Source organism: Pagrus major, chromosome 10, assembly GCF_040436345.1.
Source record: "Pagrus major chromosome 10, Pma_NU_1.0".
Lineage (NCBI taxonomy): Eukaryota > Metazoa > Chordata > Actinopteri > Spariformes > Sparidae > Pagrus > Pagrus major.
In genome coordinates, this window is record NC_133224.1 from 17,478,776 (window position 1) to 17,496,110 (window position 17,335).

At 39.0% G+C, this 17,335-nt stretch overlaps 1 protein-coding gene across 1 annotated transcript; it reads left to right on the forward strand.

Annotated features, from left to right (window-relative positions):
* Nucleotides 1-509: 509 nt before the first annotated feature.
* LOC141003649 (equilibrative nucleoside transporter 2-like) lies at nucleotides 510-16,727 on the forward strand. Its single transcript, XM_073475058.1, has 13 exons — nucleotides 510-752; nucleotides 6,353-6,409; nucleotides 7,002-7,083; nucleotides 8,988-9,136; nucleotides 9,366-9,505; nucleotides 9,588-9,722; nucleotides 9,952-10,049; nucleotides 10,716-10,782; nucleotides 11,170-11,345; nucleotides 11,456-11,558; nucleotides 11,691-11,776; nucleotides 12,687-12,886; nucleotides 14,101-16,727. The coding sequence occupies exons 2-13, from the start codon at nucleotides 6,378-6,380 to the stop codon at nucleotides 14,210-14,212; spliced, it is 1,380 nt and encodes a 459-aa protein (XP_073331159.1). The 5' UTR covers nucleotides 510-752; nucleotides 6,353-6,377; the 3' UTR covers nucleotides 14,213-16,727.
* The last annotated feature ends 608 nt before the right edge of the window (nucleotides 16,728-17,335 follow it).

Below are 17,335 nucleotides of genomic sequence, written 5' to 3' on the forward strand. Positions count from 1 at the left end.
GATCCTTTGCCTCCAGATTTCTCTTCATCTCTCACCATCTCAGTCTCTCTGTTCCACATGTTCAGAAATCAGGATGAGGGGTTCACTTGCCACAGCATTCTGTTTTCTATTAGGGTTTATCAAAATCATAATAGGGTCATATCCAGGTTTCTGAAACCAGGATATGACACATGAGTGCAAAACATAACCAGGATACATGATCACAACTGTAATACTGGAGCACATGTACACTCATGGTTGGAAATGCAACTGATTAACCAATTTATTTACCATATGAAGTCACATTAAGTTACATACAGTTGAAACTGCCTGCACAAACTGTTACATGTATTTTTTTCCCCCTCGGGCAACAGAAAGTTCCAGTGTCCCTAAATAACATAATTCATAATAAAATGAAATAAGTTGAATATATGACAGTGACACATGACAAGATGGGGGCAGTCCTGACCACCTGCCTGCTGTCAAATTCCCGCCAAGACCAAACAAACAGACGGGGGGTGTAAAATGTGACACCGGAAGTGCTCGCGCGATGTAACCTGTTGTAGCTTTGCTGTGCTACGTAGAAATTTGCTCACCGAGCTTTATAACCGTGGCCATTTAAATTGCAGCCACGTGTGGACGACGAATACACATAGCTGCTAATTAATCTCGCATTGAGTCATTTTTTGGACCGTTTGGATATCGCAAGTGCTTGAACATACGGTGGAGACACTATGAAAATACAGTGACGAAGACCAACGTTTTATTCCAAGGTAAGTCACGTTAGCTAGCACTGACCTAACGTAATGATAACAGAGGACAGTGTTGGTTTTAGCAACACTGTCTTTTTTTGTTGAAAGGTCATTTTCGACGTTTGTTTTTTTTTTTTTTTTAGAAAGTAGCGGTGTTAACTTCAGGCTCGACCGGGTGATGAAAAGAGGAGGCTCTGGTTTCCTCTTCCTAACGTGCACTTAAAATGAGTCTGAGCTGCCGTGTTGAAAACGTAGTTAAAATACAATGACAGCACCAGAGTGAATGTGTCATTAGCCTACTTTTTCCATTTAATGCAGTTTGTTTGTCTTCGGTGCTTTTGCTTCTTTACAGAAAGAAGCAGGTGTATCGTTATCTGTGTTCATTGTACCCATGTTGTATCGTCAATTGCTTTATAAATACACTATTTTACAGGGTTTCTTGTTTGAATGTGATTCCTCAATTCAAATTTAGCCATGATGTTGAACCACAGCTGTGTGTTGTGCTCATAAAGTTCCTAGTTACAGTGTAGTATAGTATTGAGTGAGAGAAATGACTGTAACAAACCAACAACAATACACTTGCACTACATTGCAGGTGTATTGATAAACCTCAAGCACTTTGTTTATTTAATTTTCATAATCTGGTAAAGATTAATTCCTCATATATTGTATTTTATCCTGATGTTGATGGCTACATTGCCCCTGTCACCTGGTGAACACATGGACGTTGTGACTCAGACTAGATTATTGTAAGGATCTACTAATCTGCTATGACTCAGTAGTGAAACAGAAGCCCGCCAGGGTTTGTCTGAAACCTTTTTAAGGCGTAATGGGTAATGTGAGCAGCTGCTATTACCAGGAACAAAAGCAGCATATAACAATCCAACTAACTCCTAGTTACCAAGCTGAAGTCTGAAAGGTTTTAAAGGGGTGGTTGTCTCCTAAATTAAAAATACATATTTTGCCCTTTACATGCAGTGCTGTTTTATAAATCTAGATTGTTTTGGTGCGAGTTAACGAGTTTGGGAGATATCAGATGCGGAGATGTCTGCCTTCTCCTCAGTATAATGGACCTAGATGGCACTCGGTTTGTGGTGCTCAAAGCTCCAAAAAACAATACCTTCAAAATACTCAACAGCAATGTCTCTTTCCAGAAATCATGGAAACTCAGTCTAATATTTCCTTCCTATACTATCGCGCAGAAGGAAGCACGAGAGCAAGCATTATAGCTCATCTGAGGTGGTCACTGTTGATGTTTACAACCCACACTTTCATGAGTGTAACCCTCTCTTTCAGGAGAAGGTGCAGGCTTCTGTGCAGTGATAAGGTTGGAGTGTAGTTTGGTAGAAAGACAATGGGTCCTACATGAAATTGCTCACAACAAGGTCTGTGAATTATCTTGAGTAACCAGGTCTGTTGAGTTTTTTCAAATGTATTTTTTCTGGCGCTTTGAGTACCACAAGCCAAGTGGCATCTAGTTCCCTTATATTCAAGAGAGGGCAGACATCCCAGCAGCTGATATCTCCAAAACTCAGCAACCCCCACCAAAACAATATCAATGGATAAATAGCACTACAGCTAAAAATATGTATTTTTCATTATTTGTTATGAACTGAAATTACATTTTAATTGTATGTCTACTTTCTGTTAACCTTCCTCAACCACTGAATGAACAATGGCTGTTTTTACTGGATTTTTAAAAATATCTTTAACAATTCTGATACAACAACCTGTGTTTAGCTTGAACTCACTTGTCAGCTCACAAGCTGCCTGTTGGTGTCGAAGTTGTGATAAAATCTAAGGGTGTGTGGCGATCACAGAAGATAATTTAGTGTGTATAATTGCTTTCTGCGGTCTGATTGCATTAGTTTCCCCCTGCATTTTTATATGAAGGGTACAGTTTGGTACTGTCAGTAGAAGGTCCCAACCTAGACATATTGATTTCTGTAGTTGCGTGTGTTTTTTGCTTAATTGATGAGTGCACTTTGAAAAAATTATAAATAGGAGTAGATTGAGCAAGATCGGACTTAAGTGTTTAGCTGTCTGGAGAGGAACGAGGGTTTTTCCTAAATTAAACGAAACACAAACACACAAATTACTACCAGCAGCTACAAGACATATGCTGTTAAAATATGAAAGTGGCACAAAATAATGATGAACCATTGAGTGGTTGGTGAATTTAAACATTTATCTGCCACTGACTGGTAGATGTTCACAATTTTAAAAAGTGAATTTCCCATCCTGGACCACCAGAGCCAAGTCATTTTCAGCCTTGTATTTTAACAGCTGTTTACCCTCCACGTGTTGTCATCGTCTCACTCCTAAGTGCCTTCTTAGGAGCCCCCAGGCTAGACAAACAGTGTCTGCAAAGGAGTGGTACTCTCACAGCAGCTCAAATATGCTGACAAATCTCCCTAAACCATCATTTCAACTCTTCCCCATGGTAAAGTTTCTTTGTGCAAATGTCTCTATAGGGCTGTTGGATTTGAAGTGGATGGACATCTGAATGTGTGTAATGGTTTGACTATAAAGGCAAATGTATTCATTCAGAACATAAAAATGTTTGTCACATTTTGCATTGTTTGTCTCAATTACGTAGGAAGTGTCTTTCACATGAAACAATGAGGCCACTTATCCTGTCTGCGCTGTACATTGTGTCACTGAAACAGGGGGTGGAAAGACCTTGGCAATAAAGAAGATAGAGAAAATGACCAGAATGTTAAAGCCCCCTGTGTAAAATCAGTGGAGTTCTTCTAAAGTTTTGCAACATTTATGCTGTTTCACATTGTTTTCTCCTTACTCACAGTATTTTCTCCCATTAGACACTTTAACGTTGCAAAATGTTCTCAGTTATAATTAAGTGACCAATGGGGCTGACACTAATGATTAATCTGCTGATTTTTTCAAGATTAATTGTTTAGTCTTTAAATTGTGAAAAATGCTCATCACAAATTCCCTGAGCCTTTAATCACATCTTTTGTCCAACCAACAGTCCAAAACCCAACTCTGGATTTTCTATCATAAATGACAAAGAAAAGCAGCAGACACTTCTGAAGAAGAAAGACTGGACGCTTCTGGTATTTTTTTAAGTAGCTTTACTCAGGCTCTCAGCGAGATCACACCAGCTGACATTCCTGTTGACACAGCGAGGAAAAACTGTGACTTTGTTATGTCTGTTCTGAGCCCTGACCTTGGACGACCCTGGGGGGATGTTTGCTGTGTCTACTTCAGTGCATCTTTGTTGAGAACATACAGAAACCAAACCCCTGCAAGTTGTTTGACTGAGTCCTTTCTATTAGAAGTGGAGGTGGGTGATCTGGTCAAAAATAAATGATCACCATTAGCTGGTTCCAGTTTCTTAAAGATCTGCTGCTTTTTATTGTCATTTATAAAGTGCTGTCTTGGGTTTTAGACTGTTGGTTGGACAAAAGAAGAAATTTGAAGTCGTTATTTTGGGTTCTGGAAAATAATGATCAGCGTTTTATAGATTAAACAATTATAATTGAATCATAAAAAATGATGTGCATAATTACCAGTAATGAAAACAATTGTTAGTTCCAGCCAGAAAATGACCATTTCAAGTGATTTGTCCTATCAGCATAGCCAGCTACATTACTCTATTGGTTTGTTTATGTATCATGCATCTGCTAGTCAATGAAGTTATGTGAAGTTTGGAAACAGGAGTAATGACCTTAAATACTGGGATCGCTACAATTCATCTGAAAAGTATATTGTCGAACAATCACGACCTAAAATAAACACACAGGAACCAAACCCCTGCCACTTATTTGACTGGTTACTTTCTGTTCGACGTCAATTAGGTTAAATGCAATATGTTTTTGTCCACATCACTGCCTGTACAGAGTGTACATGTGATATGAATTCTCTTGGTTTATCTCATGCTGTTTTCCTGTCATGTTAATCAGGAACTAAGCTTTGAAGGAGAGCTTTGAAGCAGCAGGCAGTCAGTTCTAATTGAATTGTCACCAAGCACTGTAACTGTATGTGAACACCAGAGCCTTATCCACCCCCATTCGATCTCATATGCTGAAATAAAACACAAGCTCAGTTTTTGTGACCTGTATGTCCACATCTCTTTGTCTTCGTCCATGATTTACTAGCTAGATCTAATTAGTTCTGCTCCACTGGCCAAAACATGCTTTCTGGTTAGACTGTAGTGACGTTTGACCAAGCTGAATAACAAAACAAACTTTATTATTAACTTAATTATCATAGGTGGTACCATGTGTACACACCCTGTGTTCCATGGAAAATGAAGGACATGTTATTGTGTGTCAAGGCGTTTACTCAACTGGATTGTGTGATTTTTACAGTATGTGCTCTATTCGCGCCCTGTGAGAATGACACAGCTGTCTTTGTGTCGGTGTTACACCTGCTTTTGTTTGTAGGAAAGAGGAGCTGTTGATTGGCAAGAATAAGGAAGTGGACATAATGGCAACCACAAACCTTAGTGCAAGAAATGTTGGAGTCAGTGGGAAAAAAAGACTTGGTCAGAGGCCACATCCTCCTCCACAGCTGCAAAACACACAGTTATTTTTTTCCCCGATATTTGAATTTATGTAAGATTTGTGAAGTGTTTTTAATAGCTGTATTTTTGGAACTAGTGGCTCCCAAATTAGGATAAATGTGAGTCTCTATTATGCGTCTACCCTGATCCTCCCAACAAGTTGAAACAAGCAGAGCAGCTATATCATATGCTGTCTGTGGCAATGCTGTGAATAGAGGAAATAGCTCCGACAGGGAGTGGGTCAGTACGTTTTCAGTCCTGTTGGTGAGTATCCGGGTTTGGTTTTCTTCTCCAACAATGTACTGCACTGTTAGAGTGTACACAGGGAGTGGACTCTGTGTGGATTCTTGACTAATGTACCCGTTAAAATAGGATTGAGTTTGTTCCCAGCCTCAGGGTGCTGGTTCCAGTGGTAAAACGGCAAACACTCAAGCTGCACTTAGTCAGGTCATTTGCTTGGATTCATGTACTTCTGTTATTGTTGTTAGAGATTTAAGTTAATTCTGATTAGGACTGGGAAATTGTATCAATATCATATAGTTATTGTCATATGAAACTACATATCGTCTTAAAAGGCTGTATTACAGTAATTTAACTGTCTGAATTTACCAGACAGTTCTACTTTTTCTCATACTCTCCTTACTCACTTAGTAATTATATCCACAATACTGTTGATTATTTATCAAAAATGTCCTTGTGTCAAAGTATCAATAGTCAAACCTATCATATTGTATAATATTTTGTCTCCCAGTCCTCGCAATTATAAAGTGAGATTTCAGAATTTTGAGATAAGCTATAAATCCAATACCTGAACGTTTGTGTAATGTACCAGAAGTCGAGGATTAAAGACCTAATTATCCATACCATGAGTTCCAGACACACATCAAACCTAGTCTGTACTGAAGGAGTCCTTTGGGGAGACACTTTTGGACAGCCTCTTGCAAGCTCCTCGCGGCCCCTTGCTAGAATGTAAATGGATTCCTCCATCTCTAAGTAGTGAGACTTTGGCAGCGGAGTGTATGGAAAACACACTATTTGCTCTGTAATCTTTGGAGATGTCGCTGACCTTTCTTCTTTCCTGCTGCCCTCGCAGTTTCACCAGAGCTTCCTACATCAGGATGAAGGAACGAAGAGATGCTCCTCAGGACCGGTGAGTTCAAATCAGAAACAAGAGACTCTCACTTCCCACGGTTTGCTCTCGACCACACTTCCTCAGAGATTTTTAACTCTTGACCACAGAGTCTGTGTGGTTTTTTTTAAAGTGTGCTGTTGTTGACGGGCAACAATGTAACAATTTAAAGCTTTTAATTTTCTTGAATTAATTTTAAATGCATATTTACAGGATTTAAAATCTAAAAGAAAAAAGTTCAAATTCCCTTGATAATATGTGCTTAAAGTAATCCTTACTGTTCAGTCCTGTTTGATTTGCTGACACCTGTGGTTACTGGTGTTTATCGACAAATGCAGTTTAATCAAGCTACAACAAACAGGAGAAACTGGTGTTCATTTTTGATAACAAACTACCATCCACTATCAATAAAAACTGAAGTACAAAGAGGTAATTATAGTATGTAGATACATTAAATTGCTTTTGCTGAAAACATGCAGGCCATAAATGGCACAAAGAACAGGGTTTGATGATGTAAAAATCTTAATGGTTTATTCAGTTTTGGGTAGGCAGCATTTTGTTGTTTACTGTAAGACATTTGTCAAATAACACCTTTTTTTCCCCCCATCTACAGGGGCTGCTTAGTGGGGATCATTTTCTTCATTCTGGGCCTGGGAACGCTGCTACCATGGAATTTCTTCATGACTGCCTCATTGGTAAAAACATGGCAATTACTTAATCCCTCAAAGACGGTCGGGCTGATTTTTCTCTGTCTCATAAACCAATAGACTCAGTCAATAAGATTGTAAGATATCATCATTTTCCCAGTCAGATCTGCATAAAAGCCTTTTTTCAGCAAGGAAGTTGTTGTTCCAGTGGTTCATTAATTAAACATCTTAAAGAATCACATGCTGACAGTGGTCTTATGGACAAATATGCTGTTTATATAATATAGAAAATAACTTGAAATACTTTAGTATGTAATGTACATGATGGATTGGATTAGTCAAATTGGTATTTTGTAGCAAGTGGTTTAAGTGATTTGTGTTATGCACTCTGAGTGTAGGGTGTTAGAATGTCATGACCCCATAGTCCACCACACAGTCTATCATATGACTTTGGGTAACCATGTGAATCACCGCACGTGTACCCACATGTTCACGTGTCTGGGTGAAGCCTCTTTTCACATACATGTTACTTGCATCTCTGATGCCTCATGAGCACTTTGATTCCTGCTGAAAGCATTGCCACCTCACAGTCAGAGCTATTTTCAGCGGCTTACTGATAAAGGATGAAGCTGTGACAAGCAGCCTGACAAATCAGTCTCAAGCAACAAATCAAATGAGAGCAGTATTATAGCATTGTGATATCCTCTTTACTAAACTCATTTGCACCTCTGTCTTATCAGTTGGATGTTGGGAAAATGTGGCTTCATGTTGATCAAAGGTCACTGCTGTGTGCCATTGTATGTTATTGTTTCCTGGCTGTTAATGGAGCATTAGTCATAAAAGTATTATTGCCCTTTGCAACTTTGATCTTCAGTGCACCGACTCCCTACAATAGCTCATCGTCTGCCTTTATTGCCTTTATTTACAAGAACATTACAAGTCTGGATTATTTTATTACTGTTTAATTGCATATAAGATTATCATTGTAGCATGTATGAGGATACAATACCAGAGGTTGTCATAAAGCTGCATTTATGGAGGTCTTTTGTTTTTTAGCTTCTTGGTGCCAGTGGAACAAGCTGTTAACCCAAAATTAATAACTCATAAACTTGTTATTGTGGTAGCAAAGCAGCGTGTTAGAGATGCAAGAATTAGTCGATTAGGTGGTAACTATTAATCGTCAACTATTTGATAATCGATCTGTTTGATTAATTTTTGAAGAAAAAAAGTAAAAAATCTCTCATTCCAGCTTGTTAAATGTAAATATTTTCTGGCTTCTCTCCTCCTCTATGGAAGTAAACTGAATATCTTTGGGTTGTGGACAAAACATTTAATGACAACATCTTGGGCTTTGACAAACACCGAACATTTTTCACCATTCACTGACATTTCATGGACCTAACAACTAATCAATTAATAGAGAAAATAATCAACGGATTAATCCACAATAGAAATATTAGTTAGTTGCAGCCCTTTAACATATCAGGAGCATCAGTAGCATTAATTTGGAGTTGTGTGTCTGGCTTCCTGATGACTGCAAGTCCAATATCCACTATCTTTGAGCTCTGGTTGGGTTTCTACCAACAACTGAGGGAAATCACAGACTCTATCACTGCTAAATACCTCACTATGTACTCTAGCTAGTTGCTAACTTTCTGCTGTGTGGTACTGGGCAGATACTGTAGTATACAGTGGGTTTAACAGAACTTTCGACCTTAAAACGTCTGCAAGCTGTGTCTTGAAATGCGGTTGTCGAGCGCAGTGATAATGAACCAAAACAATTTAAAGCTGTGTTGGCCTTAAAAAACAAAACAATGAACTGGAAAGCACTAAAACAAATAGTTGAGCTGAGGAGAACCACAGAGTAATTGTGTGTGTGTGTGTGTGTGTGTTGGAAGGATCATTTGGCAGTGATAATCCGACATCTGTCTTGTTTTCCTCCGTCTTTGCAGTATTTCCAAGATCGCCTAAACACAGAAACAGAAGCGAGCAACGGTACATCGGTGGTCCGCAAGGAATACTACTTCAACAATTGGATGACCCTGCTATCCCAGCTGCCCCTGCTGCTGTTCACCCTGCTCAACTCCTTCCTTTACCAGAGGTCAGTGACAGTTTAGTTTGGTTTATTCAAATTGTATTCAAAGTTTATTCAAAGCTGTATTTGAGGTTTTTGTTCCTCCTTACACAGAAGGATGTCATTTTTCCCATAAAGTTAGTTCAGTGAAAGTAGTGAATCTTAATATTATTGGACATTTACAGTGTGTGTGACTGTGTATCTTATCCAGCTTGATGTTGAGCCTGTTCCTTGATGTTTGTGGTTCTTATCTCAGGATATCGGAGGCAATCCGCATCGCAGGTAGCCTGGTTTTTATCCTGCTGCTCTTCATCCTCACAGCAGTGATTGTCAAAGTGCCTATGGGGGAAGACCGCTTCTTCTCTGTCACAATGGCTACTATCTGGTTCATCAACTGTAAGTCAGTCAGACTGCGCATGTGTCTACAAGTAAAAGAGTGGTGAACGTTATTAAACTGAATGATGCTTCCTCTCCTCAGCGTTTGGCGCTGTGCTGCAGGGCAGTCTGTTTGGCCTGGTGGGTCTACTGCCCCAGAAATACAGTGCCGTCTTCATGAGTGGCCAGGGCCTCGCTGGGACCTTCGCTGCCATCGCCATGCTGATAGCCATAGGCAGTAAGCCACCCACATACACATGAAACACAGCTGGATGCCTAATTCCCAGTTGCCTAGTAACAGAGAACATTCAAAATGGATGTCGAGCTATTCAAATCAACATGACGCCACCCACCACACAACACACTCTGCTCCATTTCAAACACACGGCTCATGTCGGGCTTTCATTTATCTTGTATGTCTCAATCCAGGAATTCCTGTTCAGCTAACCTGTGTGTTTGTCACTCAGGTGATGCAGACTCTGAGTCAGCAGCGTTGGGTTACTTCATCACACCATGTGTGGGGACGCTGCTTACACTCTTCAGCTACCTGCTGCTCTCCCGTCTGGTCAGTCAGCTCTGCACGACTACATTATCCACAACCCTTTTTATCTCACCCAAACTAGGGTCACACAGATGCTACTGTTTCTGATCACACACCGTTTATTGACAGTGAATTTAGAGAGAATTTAGATAATTAAATCAGTCAATACGAAATCAGGCTTTTTAAAATGATGTTTGCTAAATGAAGTGGGAGTTAATATGCAGTGTTAGCAAATTGTCAAAGTTTTTGTAATCAAATCCTCAAATGTGAAACGGGTGTTAAATTGCCTCATCTGACTGTAAGCAAGCAGAGAACTGAACTGAATTTGAAGTACGTGTTAACTTTTGAGTTAGGCCCTGATCGCACTGAGACTCGTCTCTACAGGCGAGGCCGCTTCAAAAACACCTTGGAAAAGCCTGTCGGGCGAAACGGCCTGGTGCGTCTGTGGAATGGAGCTGCAAGTGCGACCAGGCGATTAAATGTTCTTAATGTTTGCCAGAGATTTCTATCCACGAATCTGAGCGTAACCTGGTGCTTAGTCAAGAAAGATGTTGAACACGTTTTTTTGAATCCCACTAAACCTGATCTTTATCTGAACAGGAACAGGAAACAGTACAATTAATGTTTATATTTATTTCCTTCCTGCGTTTCAGCTGTAAGGTCTAATTATTTTGTGTGGTTTCCTTGCAGGAGTTTGCCCAGTATCATCTGAACAAAAACAAGTATGAGGCAGGCACCACAGACGAGCTGCTGAAAGGTGGGATTCAACAAAGTTCAATCTCTTTAACACTAGTAGAATTTAAATGATCTAACATTTATCTGACAGAGAGAACATCTGTTTGCTTTTCCAACGAGTACACGATTCGGTCCTTTTCCATCTGGTTGAATCAAATCTATTCAGTGGAACATTATCTCGTTAAGCAAGTTGACCCTGTATTTATCCAATTAGCCCAGACAAAGACAGCCTGTTAGACACAGACTCCAACTCTCATGGTGTTTTCTATGAATGTCAAAAGGCTCAAAGAGTTGAATTAATTTAAGTCATTTACTAAACCATAGGTCATATTTGAAATATTTCCTTCAAACAATATTTTTTATATTGAAAAAGACCAGTGTGAAGTATTATGTATACTTGTAATTGCAGAGAGCAGCACAGTGGAGAACGGCAAGCTGAACGGCCATATTAACGGCTCAGCTGGTGGCAGTCCAGCTGAGGCCGAGGTGGAGACCAGTGAAGACGGGACCAAGCGCGCCTTCCTGCCACTGGAGCAGGACGAGAGTGGGCAAGCCAAGGCCTCGGTCATAGAGGTCTTCAAAAAGGTTTGATGCTTCACTCTCAAACTACTAAATCACTAAAATAGTTCACTTTAACATGAGAAAAAAGGTGTTCTATATTATGTTTTTTGAAACCCCAACTTTTTCATTGTCAGATCTGGGTGATGGCGTTCTGCGTGACATTCGTGTTCACAGTCACTCTGTCCGTCTTCCCAGCTGTCACTGCAGATGTCAAAACAATATTCTCTCAAAAATGGGGTATGACCTTCCCTCCCTTCAATGATCAAATTAGATCTCTGCTTCATTTAACATACACTTAACAGGCTATACACACATACAGACATTACTTCTCTTGTGTAAACTCTCAATGCCCTTGTGTGTTCTCCTCAGAGCGCTTCTTTATCTCAGTGTGCTGCTTCTTGACTTTCAACATCAACGACTGGCTCGGACGGACCATCACCACGTTGATACGCTGGGTGAGTGTCTGGTCGCATCATGTCTACATAGGAGAGCAATGTTTCTCTTCCATTCACTTTGCTGCCACTAAGAATTTTTGGATGATTTGTTGATTTCATTAGAGATATTTATCATAACTGGTCACTGTACAGTATTATTGTCCCTGTCCAGACCTACATACTTATTACAGCAATTATCTGCTCCGTGTTGATGGCCTCCAGTAATTGGTTTTGTTGAATTTACGACTCCTGGAAAGCCGATAACCGGCACATACAGTATTAATTCTGTGTATGGACCCAACAGTTACAAGATTAAAATTCTGCATTAATGCATTTTTAATTTGGTGTATATCACTTCCTGATGTAAAAGTCTGTATCAACTTCATACAACTTCTTTTAATTCAGTGGCTAAATTAGTTTTTTGACATGAAATACAGTTTGGGTTTGGATTTCCACAGCTATATTAAAATGTAATTTTCATATATGGAAAAGAGTCTGTCTCTGTCTTCTGTCTACACGTCTACTTCTGACCCTTTTGTTCCAGTTGTGACCAGAGTGAAATCTGTTCTTGTATAATATGAATAGGTTTGTAGGTTAAAAAAAATAGCAAATAAAATATTGAAATATTAGAATAATTGTAGCATAAATGTTTTTTATTCTGCTTTGTTTTCCTGATAATATGGAAGCTCATTACTGTCCGTTACAGCATTGAAGATATGAAATGTAACAACTATGCATAAAAATGTGTAAAAACAACCTTTGTTCTATAATTTTGTGAGTTGTGTACTTGTGTTATCACAAAGAAATCCTAATTATTCAAGGTAGTCCTTTTTTTTAATATATCCACATGCTGTACCCTTTTCTAAATAATGAAACTTATTTTTTTCACCCCCCTCATTGCCTCTGTGTGTCTTTCCTGTCTCCTCTGCAGCCTCGTAAAGAGTCTCGTCTGTTCCCAGTGCTTGTTGTCTCCAGGGTGGTGTTCATCCCTCTGCTGATGTTCTGTAATGTCCAGAGTCGCTCCTACCTGCCCGTCTACTTCTCCCATGATGCTGTTTTCACTGTCATCATGGCTCTCTTCTCTCTGTCCAGTGGCTACTTTGTCTGCCTTTCCATGTCCTACGCACCACAGTGAGTACAAACAAGTTTATCACTGAATAGATGTGACATAATAACCTGCGTCAGTAATAGTGAAGTGTAAATCTTTTGGTTGCAGTTGATTTTAGTAGTATACCACCTATTACTGCTGTTCTGAGGACATCATGTTTTGCCTATTGTTTATCACCCAATTTGATCTGATATATAGTTATATAGTATATAATCTAAGTACTCTTGGTTGCATAGGAGATTGAAGTCTACAGACTTTTCAGAGGCTAGCATTTTGGTCAGAGACTAATTAACTTTGCCTTATGAAGGTCTATGAGTCAAAACAGCACCAGCACCATATTAAAAAAATCTTACCCAGGATAAACCCACCAATTAGAGAAGGCCAGCAGAACCTCAATAAATAAGCTCTTTCACAATCAGCAAGTGAACAAGCAGCACTGTGCTGTGTCATGATGAGACATTCAGACTGTTTCATACAATCAACATGTTGTAGCCAAAAACTATTCAAATTAGCAAAACGGCTAACTACCAGCCTACTGTGGCTGCTTCTTGTTCTATAACTCGCTCACTCCACATATTTAAAACTAATCTGCTGTTTATCAAAAATGCATCTACACAACAAGACAAAGTCAATCTGGGATTTTTTTAAACACCTGCTGTTACCTCAATTATGAATACGTTTCCTGTGGCTGTTTCACAATAAAAGCCTGTGTTTTGAATGCCTCTTAATTAGCTATTTAAATCCTGGGACAGACTCCACCTTAACAATAAAAACTACTGTAGACGAAGGGCAAGAACGTAAAAGGAGTTTGATGTCACTAAGATCACAAAGATTATAACTGAAATATTTTATAGCTCATGAAAACCATACAAAGCAGTAGTCCACTCTGGAATCTCTGAGTGTTATTGAACGCACTGATAAGGTGTGTTCAAAATCATCCCATGTACCAGCTTGATCACCTTGGCAACAAAGACTAAGATTGACACAAATACTAAGGTGGCTGAATGTTCATTGTGATGAATCGGCGCTCTTATATAAGTTTCAAGTCTCAGCTAGTTGATTTATGAAGTGCAGTGAAGTTAACTGTGACTACTGGCTTAATATGTTTTGGAGCAATGAACATTATGATTTCAAGTATGTGATTTGCAGTTAATTGTTAAGCTGAGACTTAATAAAGATGTGATCTTTGACTAAAAAATCCACAGCTGAGCTTCTGTCCCACCTGCTCTCTCATCAGGTTGGTGGAGCCTAAGGACGCAGAGACTGCAGGAGCCCTGATGACCTTCTTCTTAGCCCTGGGTCTGTCCATAGGAGCCGCCCTGTCCTTCCCTCTCAGGGCTCTGGTCTAGTCACACACACATACAGTGCAGCACTGCATAGACACTGTAGAATATGTTCACACATACCTGGAGGAAGGAGGAATATGATAAATGCTTTATCATATGTCTGCCCTAACCCTAACCCTAGACAACCCAGGACCCTGTGTGATGCTGTAAAAACACAGCTCGTGAAGTTTTACAAATGAGTGACGAGGTTCCCTTTGAAAGTAGGAATAAGGGAGATACTGTTCATGTTTCCTGCTGCCTACCTGAAGAAACCAGTTAGAAAGATTACTCTCTGTACATAGAATCAGTAGGATTTTCATAGGATTGATCTATGTTGGATTTTTTATGTTGACTGTTGTGTGTTTATTTCTAGGTTTATTTATGTTTACTTTAGGTTTGCTGTAAGTAGTGTTGGGGCATTCTCCTCAGCTGATTGTGTGTAGATAAAGGGACACCTTAGAAAGGCTGAATTAATTTCCATATGCTGCAGTCAGGAAAGACTTTGTATGATAGAAGTATTTTGCCACAGTTGAGCTATGTTTATATGACACGTGTTTGGCTTTTAATGATTTGATTGAGGGTTTGAATGATTACAGTGAATCTACTTATTGTTAGACTGATTACAGTAGGTATGTTTGATGTATATTTCTTTCAATAATGATTTTGTATTTTTTAATGAAATGGCTCTGTGTTACAGAAGTAGAACAAACTAAAAAAAATACTTGTATTATTGTACTGTCAATTACCAATGGAAGTTCGATGCCTCATGGGCGAGGCTGAACGGAGCAATCGGGAACAGTTCTCGCATAATTCGACCACGTAGCCTATTTTAGTTTTGCTTCACCGATACAAACCTGCACCAGGCTACTACTGTCATCAAGGCTACTACTGTCATCAAGGCTACTACTGTCATCAAGGCTACTACTGCAATCTATTGGTCAAAAGACTGCACTTCCTTTACTGAAAACTTGAACGACCTGTTCTGTGACACTGAGGTCACAGGACACTACTTACTGACAGGAAATGGAGCTGGCACAGCACCAGATCAGATGTTATATTTGTTGATAACATGCTAGAGGCCATGCTAACAGGTTATATGAGTACGACAACATTCTTCACTTGACACAGGCTGGTACCGACGCTATGATGCAACTGTTCAGGCTCAATACAAGAAGTAGCTTGACCTCAGTTTACATTGAATCTTTAACTTCTCCCAAGGACAACTGGCAGCTATGGTTTTGTTTCGAAATGGATCAGTGTAGAGACGCTGTTGTTGTAAGCCATTTAAAAAAACAATTGAATCAGATGTGGAAATTAAAGTCATTTTGTTTAAAAGAACAAAAAAAAAAGTAAAGGGCACTGAAAATGCAGACTAATTCTATTGTTTAGTATTGAATTAGTATTGTATTGGCTTCCTAACTATTTCAGATACTTTTGGATTTTTAGTCATTGTTACCAATGTGCCATTGACCAATTATTTCAGTTTGTTGGGATTTTTTTGAGAGTTCTTTGTTTTAACCCCATGATCAACAAAGGGTTTTCTTTTATTTTGCTTAAATGTTTGTTAAGCCTTCATTTTATGCTTAGTATTTGTGGGTTTTCTATGTACTGATTCTGTGAAATGAAGAGTTTCATGAGTTATTGTATGATGTGTCATGTACATTAAATGGAGAACATTTGTGTTGCTGCTGTTTCAAATGAACCAAGGGCTGAGTCCTGCTAGTGGGGGCCATAATAAATTGGTGGGACTAAAACTTAAAAGTAGCTCATTTTTTAGAAAAACATGACACATGCTGCCTTCACATCTAGTGGGAATTGTCTGCAGCTTTGGCACACATGCATTCATATCTGAGTGAAAGGCTTACTATGTGTACTTGCTGCCAATCCCACAGTTCAAATTCAGTTGATGCAAACTTAAATCTGAACACTTTGTTTTCAGTTGGAAGCTAGTATTAACGATATTTCCTTCAGAATGTGAATGCAGCTTCAGTTATGGAGATGAAGAGGTCAGGCTCACGTTGCAGTGATTTAACACCGGGACCCTAATGTTATATTTCCAACCAAGATTCAGAAAATTTCAATTGTTATAGTTAACTTCCTCTCTGCTTTTTGTGTTTGTATAAAGAATGTAGATAAACGTTCACTGATGAGATATGGCTAGTTCACAGGCCTAATTCAGCCTAATTACATTAATAATATTCAGTAATAATGAAACCCAGTTTAAAAGATTCCTGTTGTGTTCACATCATATTGGATTGACTGTAAATACCAGCTGCTGTCTGCCCCCTTGTGGTAATCTAATAAACTGAACCAGAGTGATCTCGGGGCGATGCCTTGAAAGCACCAACATGTCATCCTGTTGTGTTTTCTCTGGCATGATGTGACATAAATACTTAGTTTGACCCAAAACATGCTGCACACTTGTACAAGACAGATACAGAGGATTGAACTACTGGACCAGTAAAGGGAATTCATGCCTGTGCATGTTCATAATATATCTTTATAGATCTGACTGTCAATAAATGGATGGTTCTAACAAGCTGTGTGTTTGTGGTTACTGGAAACAGTCAATTGTATGAACATATTGACTGAGGTGACCTCACTAGAGCACTGCTCTTTAGTGTGAGTGCAATTGGATTAGCTTCATTTGACAAAAGCCTGAGCCCTGTTCTTCAAACATGGCTTTATTGGTCAGGCTAAGTCGCTCCTGTTCAACTCTCATCCAGCTGACAAGGTTCTCTGAACACCAAGTTATCAAGAGGAACTGACTTCTTATTTTGAAATACTTGAATAATGAATCATGATTCCTTATTATTATGAATACAACTCAATTCAGGCTTAAATTGGTGGTTTTAATCTGAATGTATACGATGCAACATTTCATATGATTAAGTTTTTAAATGATGCCTCACAAACTGTCAGAATAATTTGAAATGAAGTTTAAAAGGATTTTAACAATCACGTGGGTGATGTACTACTTTGAGTTTTTTGACACTTTGAACTTCTAAGTTACTTGTATCCCTACTCCTGGATGTGTGTGTGTGTATGAGCACATGTGAGTGTATGTTTAAGTGGGTTTGGGGTACTGATTTATGTTTATTGATCATTAAAATATGTCAATAGAAAATAAAAAAGAAGAACCAAGTT